This window comes from Cladophialophora carrionii, assembly GCF_000365165.1.
Source record: "Cladophialophora carrionii CBS 160.54 unplaced genomic scaffold supercont1.1, whole genome shotgun sequence".
NCBI classification, from domain to species: domain Eukaryota; kingdom Fungi; phylum Ascomycota; class Eurotiomycetes; order Chaetothyriales; family Herpotrichiellaceae; genus Cladophialophora; species Cladophialophora carrionii.
Genome location: NW_008481816.1, coordinates 3,932,974 through 3,948,618, shown reverse-complemented (window position 1 = coordinate 3,948,618; position 15,645 = coordinate 3,932,974). Strand labels below are relative to the sequence as shown.

Below are 15,645 nucleotides of genomic sequence, written 5' to 3'. Positions count from 1 at the left end.
ATCTCGAGTCTAGGCCACAACTTTGGAGCCTTGGAGCCTTGGAGCCTGGCGCTTAACCGCCTTCTGTCGTTGTTTGACAGCTTGAGCCTTCCTTTGACGGTATCCCTGTGGGTAGCGGCGCCCTCTTAGCCTCCGAGGCAATAGTTCCTGTCGCAACATTCCCCGGTCTGACGTCTGATCTTTCTGAGCCCACGCACTTTCATGCCTGACAATGTCGACTGCTTCACCTCGCCTTCCGTTCATGTTCAGTCTGATACCCAGCCTTGCCAATCCCGCACAAGCTAATCAAGCCCTATGTGTCGTCAAAGCCCCGATCAAATCTGCCCGGGTGCAATTGACACCATTTTCCTCCCGAGACTCAGGTCAACTTTTGCTTCAAATCTCTCTTTTTGCCCACAACCAACAATCCCTTCGCCATGTTTGCTGAATGCAATATTCCCCCCACCATTGACATTGTCAGACGCTTCCGCCATTGCCTACTGCTGCCTTCGGCGGGCTCGTCTTGCCTCTCAGATCACATGTGACGGTTCCGACTTGCTTACTTACCTGTTGGCGCCATCGTTGTCCAAGTTTCGCCACCGCGGGTTTGCCTGCCGCTGCCTTCGTCCCCGCTCTGTCATCCGGATTCTCAATGCTTGAACGGCTCTGCGATTGCGTAGACACAGGTCTCGGGTGGACCGAGATTTCGTCGTGCGCTGATGGCGGCACTGCCCCTGCTCCTTGCTCATGCCTCACTTCTGGCACAAGGTGGAATGCACTGGGTCATTGCCTCAGCACCGCGGCGCTCCTGACCCACCCTCATTGATGGACTGTCGATAAAATCTCCGCCTGCTTCCTCATCGGGTTTCGTCTCTTCGTCCTCGTCACCCGGCCCTTGCCCTTACGCATTTATATATCGTCTCGTCGCCACTCCCTTCAGGCCAACCCAGACATCACCTGCCGATAGCAAGACTTCGAACAATCACAACCACAAGCTCGACACCGACGCCACCACCGACCATATCCCAACGTACAAAGTTCAAGCAGCAACAACTCATCCAACATGTCGTCGCACACAAAGCCACCTCGGGACCCAAAGCCCGGAAAACCTACCGGCGGTATGTCCGCTCCGGGATCTTGTTGTCCACTGTCTAGCTAACATGTCGCAGGATGGAACGCGGTCAACGACAACTCACAAAAGAGACTTCCACCGGCTGGCAGACCAACACGCCCGAAGCCAAGCCCCGAGCAGCCCGGGAAACCCCATGGTACGGAGTAGATCCCCCGGCAATCTTCATGCCGATGGCAAGAGACTGACAAAATTGCAGGCTGGCATTGACATCGATCTGTGGCACGGAACAGTCGTGACAACAGGAGAAGTGGAAGCGGCGGAAGAGGTACAGGTCTCTTCTCTTATCAGTGACGAGCAAACCTACTAACGTCGACAATAGTGCTGCGGTTCCATCATCACTTGGTGTGACAACGTCGATCTCAATCGAGTTCACGCTCGCACATACCTTCTTTCACATCTGGCGACGGCGTTCGGGAGAGAACAGGGAGTTATTGGGGATACGGGTTACCAGCATGCTATGTATCGATAGACTTTGCAATAGACGGAAGGAACCATTGAGCCATGGATTGGTGTTTTGAAGAACGAGTGTAATGTCGGCATTCGAATTTGAGGGAGGCTGGTCCGGACAGTTCCTCACTGACGTCAGAGATTTGTAACACCAACACCAGGCATGAAGGCGGGGATCGGGAACACCTGGCTTTGATGCATTGGCGGCGTTCAATTGAGTACCTGAATTCATCCCATAGACCGAAGCGGAGCAATTGCCATGTTCGACAGTCAGTCCTTAATATGTAGAAGTCCCAACCAGGAAACAAGAATTATTGCTAAAGTGTGACATAGTCAAGGTGAAGTCCTGATGATAGGGAAGTGAAAGTTGTGGTGTGTTAAGGCCTGTGAGGCAAAGAGCATGCCCCAGAAAAGACGGGACCGCGGCTGCTGGAGCTGCGGGATTGGCGTCTCGCTAGGCGCCCAGAGGGGAAAGAGGGGCAACTAAGGACCCGAATGAGCACCGATGAGTTATGCTTGAAAGGCATTTGAACTTTGAGTCATCTGTCATGGCCTCTACCATCATATATGCTAACACGCATCCTCGACGTTCTTGAACACCAACCAACATAATCGACGCACATTCATGTATCGGAACGTATCAACGTGGAACCCACTAACCTTCAGACTAGCAGGCCGTTCGCACTCTGCGACTTGGTCAGACCAGAGTCGTGGGTTCGAGGAGCAAGCATCAAGCTTACCATAGTCCGCTTCTATCTCCTTGTGCAGTCGTTCGATCAGCCTGAATTCCCTCGCATGCCTCTCGAAGGCTGAATTGGCGTCGGTCGAGTTCATGGTTGACTTGGACGACTTTCTGTTCAATGTGTACTTGTGAAAGTCGACAAAGTAGTCGCTGACCTTGTCTTCCATGTCGCGGATTTTGGCTTCCATATCTGCCGCGGTGTAGAGCTCACCAAGCTCGGCGGCAGGGATCTGCGTGAGAAGGCGCAGAGCATTCTGAGTCCGTCCAAGGAAGATCATCAAGCTGAAGAGCATGCAGAGCGCTAGGTCGGCGTTCGCTGTCGATACTTTCTGACTCACAGCCATCTTGAACAGCAAGTCGTGGAGGCCCTTGGTCAGCTGCTCCGCGGCCTTTTCGGCCATGGGTAGGATGATGGCTTTCAGGAAGCGGTTGATGGTCTCCGGGATGACTTGGATATCTTTACGAGCTCCAACAGGTCGCGTGGATTCAAGATTAGCCTCAAGATGGCCCACGGCTTCGGGAGGAACGATGAACTTATTCAGGAGGAGATACTCGAACCACAGCAATTTCAGCGCCGTCTTGAGGATCGCGTGTTCTTTGATGTCCTTTCTGTAGTAGGCTCCAAGGAAGCCAAGGATGGTTGTCTGAAAGTCTTCTTCCTCCTCCTCGAAGTACTCTATCGTCCAAGCTTTGTACTTCACTGGATCATCCAGCACTTTGTCAAATATGTCGCAGATGTTCTTTTGCACGCGGATGCTCATCCCATCCGACTTGCCCCACCCAAGGAGCATGATGATAGGCGGATTCCAGTACCATTGCCGTCCGTAAGACCTTGTGCCGTTTGCGCTGGGCATAGTTTGGAACGCATGTCGCACCTCCAGAGCCGACTCAAGTGGGTAGAATTCTTTGACCAAAACTTTCATCGGTATCCCGATATGCAAATCCAGGGGAATCGTAAAATGGGGCCGATGCGAGAGCATGAACGAACAGCTAGCCAAGTGCTTGAGCAGCTTGTCGTTCCGTAAACGACACGCCAACTCGTCTTCTTTGTTAGCCGCATTCAAGCTGCTCAGCGTGGTGGTATACATACCCGGGAACAGACTAGTCCTGCGTGCACCCCAGTCGAAATCTTTGGGAATACAATTCCTCGGGCATTTTCGTCGTTCCTTAGTCTTGCACGTTGTACACGGGTAGTTGCAGTCACACTTGGAAAAAGTCAGCCATTGGCAGAGGGAACGGTGGACAATGTACCTTCTCCCTCATTATTGTACAGCGCAGGCAAGCTCCGCGCTTCCGGACATCACTGGCTTGTTGCCTCTGGACCAGACTCAGGGGTCCTATCCTTCCACCTCCCTTTTCGCGCCCTTGTGGTGAACGGGAAGACTCTTGAATGAATTCCATGGAAATGTGCGGGCCTTCTTCCATATTGATGTATTGATCCTCGCACCGCAAAGGATAGGTACTCCATGGTCCGGGCGTACCAGGATATCTCTGATATGCGGTCGGCGACGGATCCTGCGACGTGATGAATTGAGGATTCTGGTAGAGATGATGCGATGTTTCCTGCAATAGTGCACGGCTCTCGATGCCCAACAGGCCCTCTGTAGATTGAGTCAGTCTAGAGGCCAGCAGAACATTTGAAAGGGGAGGTGCCACCTGTCATCGGGTACTCAGGGGCCGATGAATCGTCGAGTCTGTAGCCTGCTGCGTACAAGAACTGGTCATTGGCGTGATCTGAACGGTGAGGACGTTGGTGCCGTGATACACTTGTTGTCGAGCTCGTGGGGGTAGCTGCCTCAGGTGACATATGACGGACATGTTCCAATGCTACGGTATAGCTCGAATTAGCCGAGGTCGAGCCCGGTGAAAGCGTTGCTCGGCTAGTCACGGGGCTGAGAGCCTCTGTCGTTGACGGAGTGTAGGTCGGCTCGACAACTGGGAACGCCCCGTCCTGAGAGGAAACCTGCGAAATCGGCTGACGAATGGGAATGGTAAACTGCGGTAATGGCGATTGTTGCTGTCTGGGCTGTGACGAGGACACACCACGTTGAACTTGATGCTGGTTGGGTATAATGGCAGGGGGTCGGAAAGTGCCAGCGAGGTAACCAGTCCGCCGACGAGGACGCCCCATCTGCGGTCAGGCGAAATATCGACTGCTGAATCTCGATTTCGAGCAGACTGCTTCGTCTCCTGGGCTGTCGAACTTGCACAGACCAAGAGGCAGAAGTATGCCTGGGAAGCCGCAAGTGAGGCAAGCTTGCAAGGTGATTTGGGCAGCTTTGCGGAGGCAGGAGGGAAAGGATGGAAGAGAACTAGGCAACTAGGCGATCTGAGGCAGGGTATATGAACAAACTCGAGAAAGATGCGACTCTTGACACTGACTGGCTCTACATGCATGCGATCCAGAAAGCAGCGTCCGTCTTGCTGCATGAACGGCACGAGCGTGCTATATCTCGCATTGGAGCGTTGGGTCGTTGACGGATTTCCTGGGTTTGCCGGGTAGGAAACAGGCGCGGTCGCATGATTTGTGCCAGCGCAGCAACCCTTGGGAGGAGGTGTGTGTTAGACACAGCCGATGGACACACCGTGTGCATTGAGATTGCACCATGGTTCGGGAATCTCGAACGCAGCTCATCGTCTGGGGAGCTTTCTAATGGAAAGAGAGGAAGGGAAGCGGGCTGTGCTCCAATCAGCTGAAATGGACGTCGGAAACCTGCCAGCAAGAGCAAGCAACACCATCCTGGTCACCGGTTGCGCTTTGGGCATGGTGGTTTCCATATCATCCAACCGTATTGCGCGCCTCGAGCCTCAAGCCACGCTAGAATCAAGCGTGCTTAAGGAAGATCCATGTCATGTGCTGCCCGAAGCTGGCCGAGATGTTGCTGTGTGTCAGCCCGGCAGGAGCCCTTTGGTAAACTTTTGTCCTTCGCTAACAAACAGGAACTTTTGGGCCTTCAGAACGCCCTGCGCGCTCAGTGCGACGTTTTCGGTGTTGTTTGATAAGGGACGAAGCCACCTGATCATTGGGAGAATGAATTCTTCGGAGGCATTGTCCCACTTGTCGGAACCCCATTACACGAGACACACTCGAGGACGGAAAGTGGAACCCGACGACGTGCATTGTGTGAAAGTGAAGCCAGGTGGCAGTGGACGTAGCTCTCCACGTAGTTTAGAGAGGGAAAAAACTTAGATAGAAGCGCGGAAGTCTGGGGAAAGGCAGGCTTAAGTACATAGAGTCGATCTGTTCGCCACCTGTACGTCGCAATCAGGAAGGCTGGGACTTGTCAAAGAGATAATTGGCTTAAGCATGAAATCAAGAATCAGAACAGGCTGCAGTAGGCTGTTGGAGCACGACTGAGTCTGGGTTTCAAGTATCATGGCTCTCTTTCTGTATTTTACAAGAGTGAATGACCGGATTGGTCCAGCCGTCACGAGTTATGGACCAGTAAAACTGTTGTTGAAGTATCGAAGCATGCTTGTATGTTCGAATACCTTCAGCGCCTGCTCCTCCGCAATGCACATGTCATCAATAAACATGCAGGGTATACTGTCTCGTATGATGACCGTTTTGCCTCCCGTGAAAAACGCCGTTGAGACCTCGTCTCTGATCAACCAGGCTTAAGGGATATGTCGTAACCACAAAGCTTCTTGACGCAACAGCGCAATATTCACTGCTTAGACAGTGTACTTCGTTTTGGCACGTGTGCTGCCTGCATGCGCTGCGTCGCTGTGGCCGCTGAACTCGACCTGGTCGTTGTCAGGAATCTGGAGAACTTGCTTGAATCTGGCACCAATCTTCTTAAGAACGTCCTGTGACTGAGCCCCCTTCCCTGTGGTGCGGGTCCATAGACCAATTCGGTAGAAGCTCTTTCTCACATTGACGACCACCCCCATAATCTCGTTGTCTCCCTCATCTTCAAGCGTCTCGCCTATCGCAGCCAACTGTGTATGCAGCCACAGCTCGTCGATGTTGACAGACTTCTTGTCCTTGAACGTGTATGACCACTTGCCACCATGCTTGTTCTGCGGATCTTCCCACTCGGGTCGTACGTTTCGCTTGAAAAGGTGGTAATCGGACTTGACTGCAAGATCAGAGGTCGCGGTAATGTTGTTCTGCGCGCCAATTAGACGTAGGAATGACAGTGGTACTGTGGACATACGTAGACACCCCAGAATTCTTCCACAGTGTCGAACGTGATGACTTCCTTCAGCAGGTCGTTCCAGTTGTCGCCTTTGGATGAGGGTGGCTTGGTGAACTGTAGCATCCTCAAGTCAGCGGGAGTCGATCTTGTAACGGTGTCATCCACTCACCCACAGACTCCAACTGTTCAGAAGAGGATGTTTGACATTAAAGTTGTTCACATCATGAAAGACCGTCTTGATCTCGTCAGAGGATGGTGCGGCGTTTTCATTTGAAACTGGACCGGGCACGGGCTGAGGGTTTTCGACTTCAGCCATTGTAGAGGTAATGCGGTGGGATTCTTGCTACTTCGCTTGACTTTGACCAGCGAAGGTAAAATGTGCTTGCGGTGGAGCAGAAAGGCGGGCTTGTTGGTGAGCAAGGGTAGAAGTCGAGATCGGTTTGTGAGAAGCCAGGTGTGGCAACCAAGGTCAAGCAGGCGCTTCCGACGGCGACGATGCTCTCGCGCTATTGCCCGAATTAAAATCTGCTGGGTAAAGTCCTAGTGGGATCAGGTCCTTGAGAGCCGGAAAGAAGACGAGCATAAAGTACAAACTTGAGATGATTTCCAGTTAATCGTTGTTTCTGGAGTTCGCTTTCCCGCAGTGAACAAAAATCCGGGGACCAAATCCGGTTAGCCTGGTATGGGATGTTCACTTTCGGTTCCCTTCGGCTCGACTCTACCTCTTGTTTGGTAGTTTCTCCTTCATTCACACATCGGGTGAAATGGACGTGTCTGCCTCGAGAACGCTTCGGCTCTGGTATCATGCTCTATCCTGGCCCAATCAAACATAACGAGTTGGCTGCAAATACTAGTGTTGAGCAATTCCCGTGCGCGCTCCCCAGTTACGAACTATTCAAGTAACTCAAAAAACAGTTCCAGCCCAAACTGACGATGTTGACGACCAGTACCCGATGTTCCAAGGGTACTAACTTGAAATTCACTGCCTGAACTGCGGGCCAGATCGCCCAGTTTGCTTTGAGCCCGGGGAGGTAACTCTTCGCAAGCTTCTCTCTGGGATCGGTCCCTTCCAATACCGACATTGTCGAAAGGAAAAATGCCAGATTGCACGTTGCAAACACCGTCTGGTCTGCCAGTACTCGCGCCGCGATTGTTGCATTATGTGACTTCAGATTGATGTTTTTCTGCAAGAAGCCGTACCACTTAGTCGCTGCTGGTCCAAACACCACTGCGACGGTCAACGTATATCTACAGCATCGATTCCATAACTTACAGCCACCATATGTGCACATGCGAGCTGTTCGGGCAAGGTCATGCTTTTCGAATCCTTTCTTCTCCACAGCCTGTTGGGCAAGCGTGTCGCCAGCGCCGAAAAGGACCTTCCCCAGTCAGTCAATACTCGTGAAGTTCCCGAGTTGCATCAAGTTACAGCGGTGGTGACAGCCTGAGTCAATAGAGGCCGCTTGGCCAGCTTCGCTTGGTACCTAATTGACAATCAGTTCGAGGGCCCAACACAAGAGCATGAAGTGGCATACCAGCGCAAAGCCATTTTCCCTTCCTCTTCCAAGATTAGTCTAGAGATCTTGATGTGATTAGGGAGCGAGCATAACAACCCAATGCTGAATCTGAACAACGGTTTAAAGTTATCTCGGTGTCGACAGAGATATCAATAACGTTGAAAACCAAGGGGACCCTTCCTCATCTACCTCGAGATTGACCACTGCGTCATTGGCTTGAGCCTTGTGCTGGTGGAGCGGAGAGGCTGCCACTTTCGAACCTAGACCGCATCTTCCGAATGAGGTATAGCCCACAAAATCCCCAAAATCCTTGGCAGTACCTCGCCCAAACTTTTGGCTGCGATTGACCGAACTTGTCAAATTAAGCAGACGTTCAACGAGCAGCTTGCGCACCACAACCTGACAATCCCTCATCCGCGCATCTACTCAAAATGGCTGACGCTCCTCGTGGACGCGGCGGCTTCGGCGACCGAGGTCGTGGAGACAGAGGACGAGGTGACCGTGGTCGAGGACGACGAGGACCCCGCCGTGGTGGCCCGAAATCAGACGAGAAGGAATGGCAACCCGTCACCAAGCTCGGCCGTCTCGTCAAGGCGGGCAAGATCCAGAGCATGGAACAGATCTACCTCCACTCTCTGCCCATCAAGGAATACCAGATCGTCGATTGGTTCTTGCCCAAGCTCAAGGACGAAGTCATGAAGGTGAGCTGAAATTATCTCCAGGATTCGCATAACAACGACCCTTGCATAGTTTATGTGGTCTAACAGAGATTTTTCTACAGATCAAACCTGTCCAGAAGCAGACTCGAGCCGGTCAACGCACCCGCTTCAAGGCTATCGTGGTCATCGGCGACAGCGAGGGACACGTCGGGCTCGGCATCAAGACCTCCAAGGAAGTCGCGACCGCAATTCGCGCGGCTATCATCATCGCCAAACTCTCCGTCCTTCCTATCCGACGAGGGTACTGGGGTACCAACCTTGGTGAACCACACTCGCTCCCGACCAAGGAATCTGGCAAGTGCGGCTCAGTCACAGTCCGCCTGATTCCTGCGCCTCGAGGCACTGGTCTCGTCGCCTCCCCTGCTGTCAAGAGATTGTTGCAATTGGCTGGCGTGCAGGATGCGTACACTTCATCAGCAGGAAGTACCAAGACCCTCGAGAACACACTGAAGGCGACGTTCGTGGCGGTCAGCAATTCCTACGGCTTCTTGACCCCGAATCTGTGGAAGGAGACGAAGCTCATCAGAAGTCCCCTCGAGGAGTACGGTGACGTTCTACGGGAGGGCAAGAGGTACTAAGCTGTCGAAGGCATGAAGTCGAAGATGACCTGGTGGTGATGGTTTGAAGATTGCATGGGCAAGCAAATGAAAAGCTTTGCATGGCGTACGGACAACCCGATGTGTCTGTACCAGATCGAGAGAATACCATTGACCCAAGAATTCTTCTCCGTGCCCGGCATCGGGCTGGTTTGAATGCTTCACTTTCTTTCGTACTCGTGTGCCGTGTGAACGCTTTCTACATGCCGGCAATGCGTGTTGCTTCTCTGTCACTTATCCCCAGCTTTTTTCGCCCCGTCAAGCCCAATCTCTCGAGGCTTTGTATCTCTTGAGCAGTACTCGTCTTCGATAGTCTAACGTGCATCACCCTAAAACCAGATGTATCCTGCTCATCACATTCGTGGTGCAAGTCCTCCAGCGCGACATGGTGGAACATTCTGCACCTTCCCTCCTCTCAATCCTCCATCGCCATCTCCTCCATCGCCTTGACCGCGTTCTCTAACTCCCGTATTCTTGACCCAACCCTGGTCTGGATCTCCTTTCCTACCTCGGGACTTGTCTCCTTCAACGCCTTCGCAAACGCCTCTTTCAGCATATTCAAGGCATCGGCCGCCGCTTCGCGATCATCGGCCGCGTAGACTGTTTTCTTCTCGGTTTCTTCGGCCGCGATCTCGAACTCGTCGCGCGCTGTGGAGTATAGCTCGTTGAGGTTTTCCATTAGTGCGTCGGCCGTGGGGGACTGAGCCGGACGGTTGGGAGACGTGTGGAAGGGCGATGATTGTAAAGATGCGACGGATCGGAGCCTAGTCGTTCTCCTTGAGCGAGATAGGCAAGCTATTGTTCTGCATGATGGGGAGGCCAGAGTGGGTCGGATGCGAGGCGTTGCCCTCTGAAGAGATCGCATGCAAGCTCTGGGAATCATGCTTGCGTTTGTACACAGAGAGACGCGCATGATTGTGAAAAATGGAAGTCAGGTCGCAAGTACGGAGTACTAGATAAATTGAGGCCCTGACGGCTCTACCTAGCGAGCCCAGTACAAACGGTAGCCTCATGTCACGTAACGGGGCGGTTTGGGGACAATGACGTCTTGCTGGTGTGCTCTAGGCACAGTAGGTGCTTGGCTCTTAGATGAGGAAAATTCCTCCAGTGGCCATTAATTCATTTTCATAAGGCTCCTGCTACGAATGTTTGTTGCATTGATAGAGCGCTTGAGAGGATGCAAGGATATGTCTGTTCTTGAGAGCCGGACTTCATCACGGCCACAATGTGCCAATGGAAGCTCCGTCCTTCTCGGCGGAGTCTGCTGTGCCATCCCGTGCAGCCTCAGGGACCCTTGCAGCTGTGGAGGTGAAAACTAGACAATAAGAAGGACGGGCCAGAGATCACCGACCTACAGTACAGCCAGTGGCCGAACGACCCCCTGGAGCTCAGTAACGGCCGGACGACGGTGCGCAATAACGGGGTACTCTTCTAGTCACAATGGAGTGGTGGCACGTACTGTGTCGACAGTTTTCCTGGCAGTCAGAGGCAGCAGTGAGGTGAGTTTCGAGCTGACTACTCCGTACAGTCCATAGCAATTCTCTTCGTATCAAAGATGGTTGATAACACTCTAATTCGACAGTGAGATTAGCCTGAGTCCGAGAAACCTTGAAGTTTGGTGAAGTTGCTTTTCGGGGAAGATAGGCGTCTCCAGGTCGACCACTCAGAGCCCCTCGCTTGTCCACGTAATCTGGGGAAGGGAAAGGTTGTCACGGTTGTCTGGTGGTGCCTGGTTCCTTGCATAAGTAGATAACTGACTTGCCATCGACTGACACCTTCTCTGCCTCCAGTAGCTAGTGCCCTGAAAACAACTGCGAAGAGACCTCGATTCGAAGTACGGAGTACTCGTGGGGCACTCCCACTGCGCGCCAAAAAAGGACTTAGGATCGGTGCTGCCGTTGCGAAACGCCGCCGTGACGTCCTTTTGTTTGAGGATGACGTCTTGTTTTCCTCTTCCCCAGGACCTGACGTCCCACCAATGGAATTCACGCGAGGAATATTTCTGGGAAGGATACGGGTGCTGCGTCATGTTGCCCCGGTTCACTTGAAGAGCTCCTCAGACGAAAGTGAAGGTTCCCAGCTGTTTATTTATTTTGCACTCACATTCACCTCAACGATCACCTTTACAAGTGGCTCTACAAACAATTGTGAGCTGCCTTGATACTTTGCCTATCCGCCCATCTGCCTTTGATTGCTTTTCCCGAGAACCTTGACATGATGCTCGCGAGAACACCCAGAGCAGCTCTACGCTCGACTCGGGTGGTGAAACCCTGTCAACCTTCCAGAGCCCTGCAACCTCGCAACGTCAGATTCCAGTCTACCGCTCCGGCCAACTCTAGCACAAACGCATCCTCTGGCTCAAGTCACGCCCTAGTAGGTGGACTGGCTGGCGGCGCCTTTGCCTTCCTGCTAGGTTACACCTGGTACTCCTTCTCGGGCGTAAAAACTGCCGTCAACAGCGTGCACTCGACAAAATCCTACGTCGAGAACGCATTCAAGAAGACTACGGAAAATGCACCAGAACCTAGTCAAGCGGTCCAATGGCTGAAAGAGACGGTGCAAAGCTACACAAGGCTGATCCCGGGAGCCAGCAAGTACGTCGATTCAGCTTTCCAGGATATCGAAAAGATCCAGGAGAACCATGGAGACGAGGTCAATCAGATCATCAACGACACCTACGGGAAACTCAAAGATACCACCAACAAAGGATTCAGCATGGAAGCAGCAGCGCAAGCTTGGGACATTCTACAAGATGCCTTCAAGCGCATCGGCAAGCTCGCAGGCAGTGCTGGGCAGGAAATCATTGACAACCATCCCCAGTTGAAAGAGCAGTTCGGCGGACGGTTCCAGCAGCTACAACAGATGGGCGAGCAGTACGGTCCTGAAGCCAAAAAGGTGGTTGACGACACGTGGAACCAAGCCCGTGACATTCTCGCCGGCGGTGTCAGCTTCTCGACAGCCCAAAAGCTTCAACAGTTGATACAAGAGAAGACTCAACAAGTGCAACAGTTTGGCGACCAGGCATGGCAGAAAGGTATGGAACAGGCCAAGCCATTGCTGGACAAGCAACCAGAGTTGAAGAAGCTATTTGAAGAGAACAAGGGGAAATTACTTCGAGGTGATCTGGGCCAGTTGTGGCAGAAGGTGCAAGAGGCGACACAATCAGGCAATTCGGAAGACCTTCAGAAATTCGTTCGAGACCAAGCACAGAAAGCTTCAGACGGCGCTGGCGGTGGCATCGAGCAGTTCTTGCAGATGATTCCCGGTGGGACGGAGATTGGACCCAAGTTGCAACAGCTGCAGGAACTCAGCGAGAAGCATGGTCAGGAAGCGGAGAGGCTCATCAAGAGTGCGATTGAGGATGTCAAGAAGGTTCTGTCCCAAAAGGTTGAGGAGGGACAGAAACTGAAGGAGAAGGCCAAGTCAGATGCTAAGTCATAGTAGTCGTCTTCAGCTCGCCCGGGAGCATGTGAGGCGTGGAGCCTTGAGAGCAGCGTGGGTTGAGGCCGGGGCTTGAGACAAAATTATGATCAACACCGAGCACGAGCAAGAGCAAGAGAAGCTCTTCTGTATCAGAGTGACTGACTACAGGTCAAGTTCAATGCCAGCGATCAATTGCAGTTCCAATTGAAAAGCGTCCGATACTCCACGCATCACAAATGGTGCAAGCGTAAACAAATTGACGTCATAAGTGAGGACTGCACCGGAATTCTGGCGCGCTCCATTTTGTCATCCACGAGTCGAATACTGACAATGTTGGTATATCCTCGCCGTCGCCTGGTATGTGTCCACCGATGGATGTACATTCATGAAACGCCTACAGTCGCTAGCGAAGAAGATCATCCCATCATCCAAACAGAAAATTCCACGGCAGATGTCGGTGACAATGGCCTCGACGAGTGCAATCGCCGCAGGTCGACCATCTCCAAGCACAGTAGCCGAGCATCTTGTCGGCTCTGCACAAGCGTGGCACGGCCAAATAACGCCGGACGGACCATTTCCTCCGCAAAGAGGCAGATATCATTTGTACATTGGGTTATTCTGCCCGTTTGCGCATCGGGCTAATCTGGTCCGACACCTGAAAGGTCTGACAGACATCATTGACATTTCCATCGTGAAACCCTACCCCAAGGGTGATGAGCATGGCTGGCCAGGCTGGCAGTTTCCGAGCTCGGATGACGAGTATCCTCACGCAACTGTCGACCACTTGTTCGGGAGCAAGTACCTCCACGACGTGTATTTCAAAGCCGACCCGGAGTACAAAGGACGATATTCCGTACCTGTACTCTGGGACCGCGAAGCCGGCACGATCGTCAACAACGAGAGCCCAGAACTGATGCGAAATCTGCAGGTCGCCTTCAACACGCTCTTACCGGAGGAATACGCTGCGGTAACGCTATATCCGGAGCATCTGAGGAACAAAATCGACGAGGTCAGCGAATGGATGCAAAGAGACCTCAACACTGGGGTGTACAAGGCCGGCTTTGCCCCCGACCAGGAAACATATGATCAAAATGTGCCTCGGGTCTTTGCCGCACTCAACAGAGTGGAGAAGATGCTGGCCAGCAACAGAGGGCCGTACATCCTCGGCAAGGAGCTGACGGAGGTGGACATCCGCGCATACGCGACGGTCGTCCGCTTCGATACCGTCTATGTGCAGCATTTTAAGTGCAACTTGGGGACCATCCGGCATGATTACCCCCAGCTGAACAACTGGTTGAAGAATCTGTACTGGAACGTCAAGGGGTTCAAAGAGACGACAGATTTTAGACACATCAAGGAGAATTATACCAAGAGTCATGGGGATATCAACCCCAAGGCTATCACACCGATGGGCCCTTATCCTGATGTCGAGGAGGAGCCATACGAGCCTGATCTCAGCATGGTCAGGATTGGGGGCGTGAGGATGCCGAAGGTGATGGAATTGGAAAGGCAGTTGCCGGGATGAGCAGTCGCCCATTTGGCATGCTGGTGCCGAAGTGGATTAAAGTCCGAAAGCAGGGCCCGAGCCCAGCAACGTTACATGAGCACAAAAGATGGCATGCAGCTTTCGCGGGAAGACTTGGCCGTGATGCCTCCGCAAGGACAGAATCCCAGACTGCAGGGTTGCAGCGGGAGTGAACTGCTGTCTGTTTGGTGATGGGAGACGTTGTTTCTTGCATGAATCGATTCTGGCAGACCGACGATCCCGTCACCGTCGATATTGCGGAGACAAACTAAATACTCCGTACGGACTAGTTAGTCCTGGTCAAGGAGGCCGAATAAAACCTATGCTGTTGTGAAAATGTGCGTTGGTTTCCACGAAGTACGACTCGATTGAACTGAGACCCTGCCGTACCGCGTACGTCCTTGTAAACTATGTCTCATTACCTCGTACCACTGGTACCTCGTATGCGGCGAGACTTCGCTAGACACCGTTGGCTCGGAAAATTGCAGATGGCGATGGGCCACTGCTGCTGTTCTCTACCCCAGTAATAGAAAGGTACGGAGTACGGAGTACGTATGCCAAATACAGGTCGGATGATACCATGCTCGATTCCGCAAGAATCGGCGTGGATGGTCGTGGATCTTACCATTTTCGATTGCGCCCAGAACGAATATGGAGGCCGTTGTTGTTATCACACAGTGGGAGATGAGCATGGATCTGTCGTTCGTGCACGGATGGAAGAAGATCAGCGGTGGAAGATGTCGACCACCGCGACGACCCCGGCCATCGAGTTGATTTCTACTGTAGCTCGATAGCGCTAGGCATCGTTATCTCCTTCAAACGTCTGGCTATGTCCCTCTTACAGTCTAGCGTTGTGCTTGGATGTTGGTTGGCTTGGTCGTGGCGAGAGGTCTAATGTCGTTGTCCGCAACGACTAGACCATGAGAAGTTCAAATTAGCCGCTGTGCCGCGAGACTTCCTGCAGATTTCTCGAAGTCGTGTCCAAGCAGAATGGTGAATCTGAAAGTTTGAAGGAAACGAGCAGCGGGTTGATACGTGGTATATCGCCCAGGCGCTGCTATTGGGCCTTTTCCCATCAAAGGAGACGAAGGCGAGATCAGGGGAAGCCAAGCTTGAGGAGCTCGGCAGGCGCCTCTGCGCGTTCGGTGTGGGCTTCATAGCGCGTTTAGCTCGGCGTTTAGGGGCTAGCCTAACACTCCGGGACGCCGAGCCAGTCGCGCCAGTTATCACTCGCATGCCAATCTTCACCGAGAACCTCATTTCCATGTCAATCTCGTCTGCAAACCACTCATTGTTGTCAGTCCTCGTGTACCGAGTAATGTACCTAGGTACCTACCTTTGTCCTGATATACCACGGTTGCACGGAGCATCTCATCTGGCTTCGATTCTTGGTGCGTTCCCAGCTCCAGGAGCCGGTGCGCTT

General features: G+C 52.7%; 7 protein-coding genes across 7 annotated transcripts; 3 read left to right on the top strand and 4 right to left on the bottom strand.

Moving 5' to 3' along the window:
* Positions 1-2,128: 2,128 nt before the first annotated feature.
* Positions 2,129-3,725, bottom strand: G647_01406 (uncharacterized protein; the record flags this gene model as incomplete). The annotated part of the gene is made up of 4 exons (XM_008724806.1): positions 2,129-2,244; positions 2,299-3,345; positions 3,391-3,505; positions 3,552-3,725. 4 exons carry the CDS (start codon positions 3,723-3,725, stop codon positions 2,129-2,131), a joined length of 1,452 nt encoding a protein of 483 aa, XP_008723028.1.
* A 2,250-nt stretch (positions 3,726-5,975) lies between these two features.
* Positions 5,976-6,758, bottom strand: G647_01405 (uncharacterized protein; the record flags this gene model as incomplete). The annotated part of the gene is made up of 3 exons (XM_008724805.1): positions 5,976-6,413; positions 6,461-6,556; positions 6,612-6,758. 3 exons carry the CDS (start codon positions 6,756-6,758, stop codon positions 5,976-5,978), a joined length of 681 nt encoding a protein of 226 aa, XP_008723027.1.
* Positions 6,759-7,326: 568 nt separating this feature from the next.
* Positions 7,327-7,991, bottom strand: G647_01404 (uncharacterized protein; the record flags this gene model as incomplete). The annotated part of the gene is made up of 4 exons (XM_008724804.1): positions 7,327-7,670; positions 7,716-7,821; positions 7,872-7,926; positions 7,978-7,991. 4 exons carry the CDS (start codon positions 7,989-7,991, stop codon positions 7,327-7,329), a joined length of 519 nt encoding a protein of 172 aa, XP_008723026.1.
* A 399-nt stretch (positions 7,992-8,390) lies between these two features.
* On the top strand, positions 8,391-9,256 carry G647_01403 (40S ribosomal protein S2; the record flags this gene model as incomplete). The annotated part of the gene is made up of 2 exons (XM_008724803.1): positions 8,391-8,660; positions 8,741-9,256. 2 exons carry the CDS (start codon positions 8,391-8,393, stop codon positions 9,254-9,256), a joined length of 786 nt encoding a protein of 261 aa, XP_008723025.1.
* A 433-nt stretch (positions 9,257-9,689) lies between these two features.
* Positions 9,690-9,953, bottom strand: G647_01402 (uncharacterized protein; the record flags this gene model as incomplete). The annotated part of the gene is made up of 1 exon (XM_008724802.1): positions 9,690-9,953. The coding sequence occupies one exon, from the start codon at positions 9,951-9,953 to the stop codon at positions 9,690-9,692; it is 264 nt and encodes an 87-aa protein (XP_008723024.1).
* A 1,538-nt stretch (positions 9,954-11,491) lies between these two features.
* G647_01401 (uncharacterized protein) lies at positions 11,492-12,715 on the top strand (the record flags this gene model as incomplete). Its single annotated transcript, XM_008724801.1, has 1 exon — positions 11,492-12,715. The coding sequence occupies one exon, from the start codon at positions 11,492-11,494 to the stop codon at positions 12,713-12,715; it is 1,224 nt and encodes a 407-aa protein (XP_008723023.1).
* Positions 12,716-13,160: 445 nt separating this feature from the next.
* On the top strand, positions 13,161-14,222 carry G647_01400 (uncharacterized protein; the record flags this gene model as incomplete). The annotated part of the gene is made up of 1 exon (XM_008724800.1): positions 13,161-14,222. The coding sequence occupies one exon, from the start codon at positions 13,161-13,163 to the stop codon at positions 14,220-14,222; it is 1,062 nt and encodes a 353-aa protein (XP_008723022.1).
* Between the last annotated feature and the right edge of the window lie 1,423 nt (positions 14,223-15,645).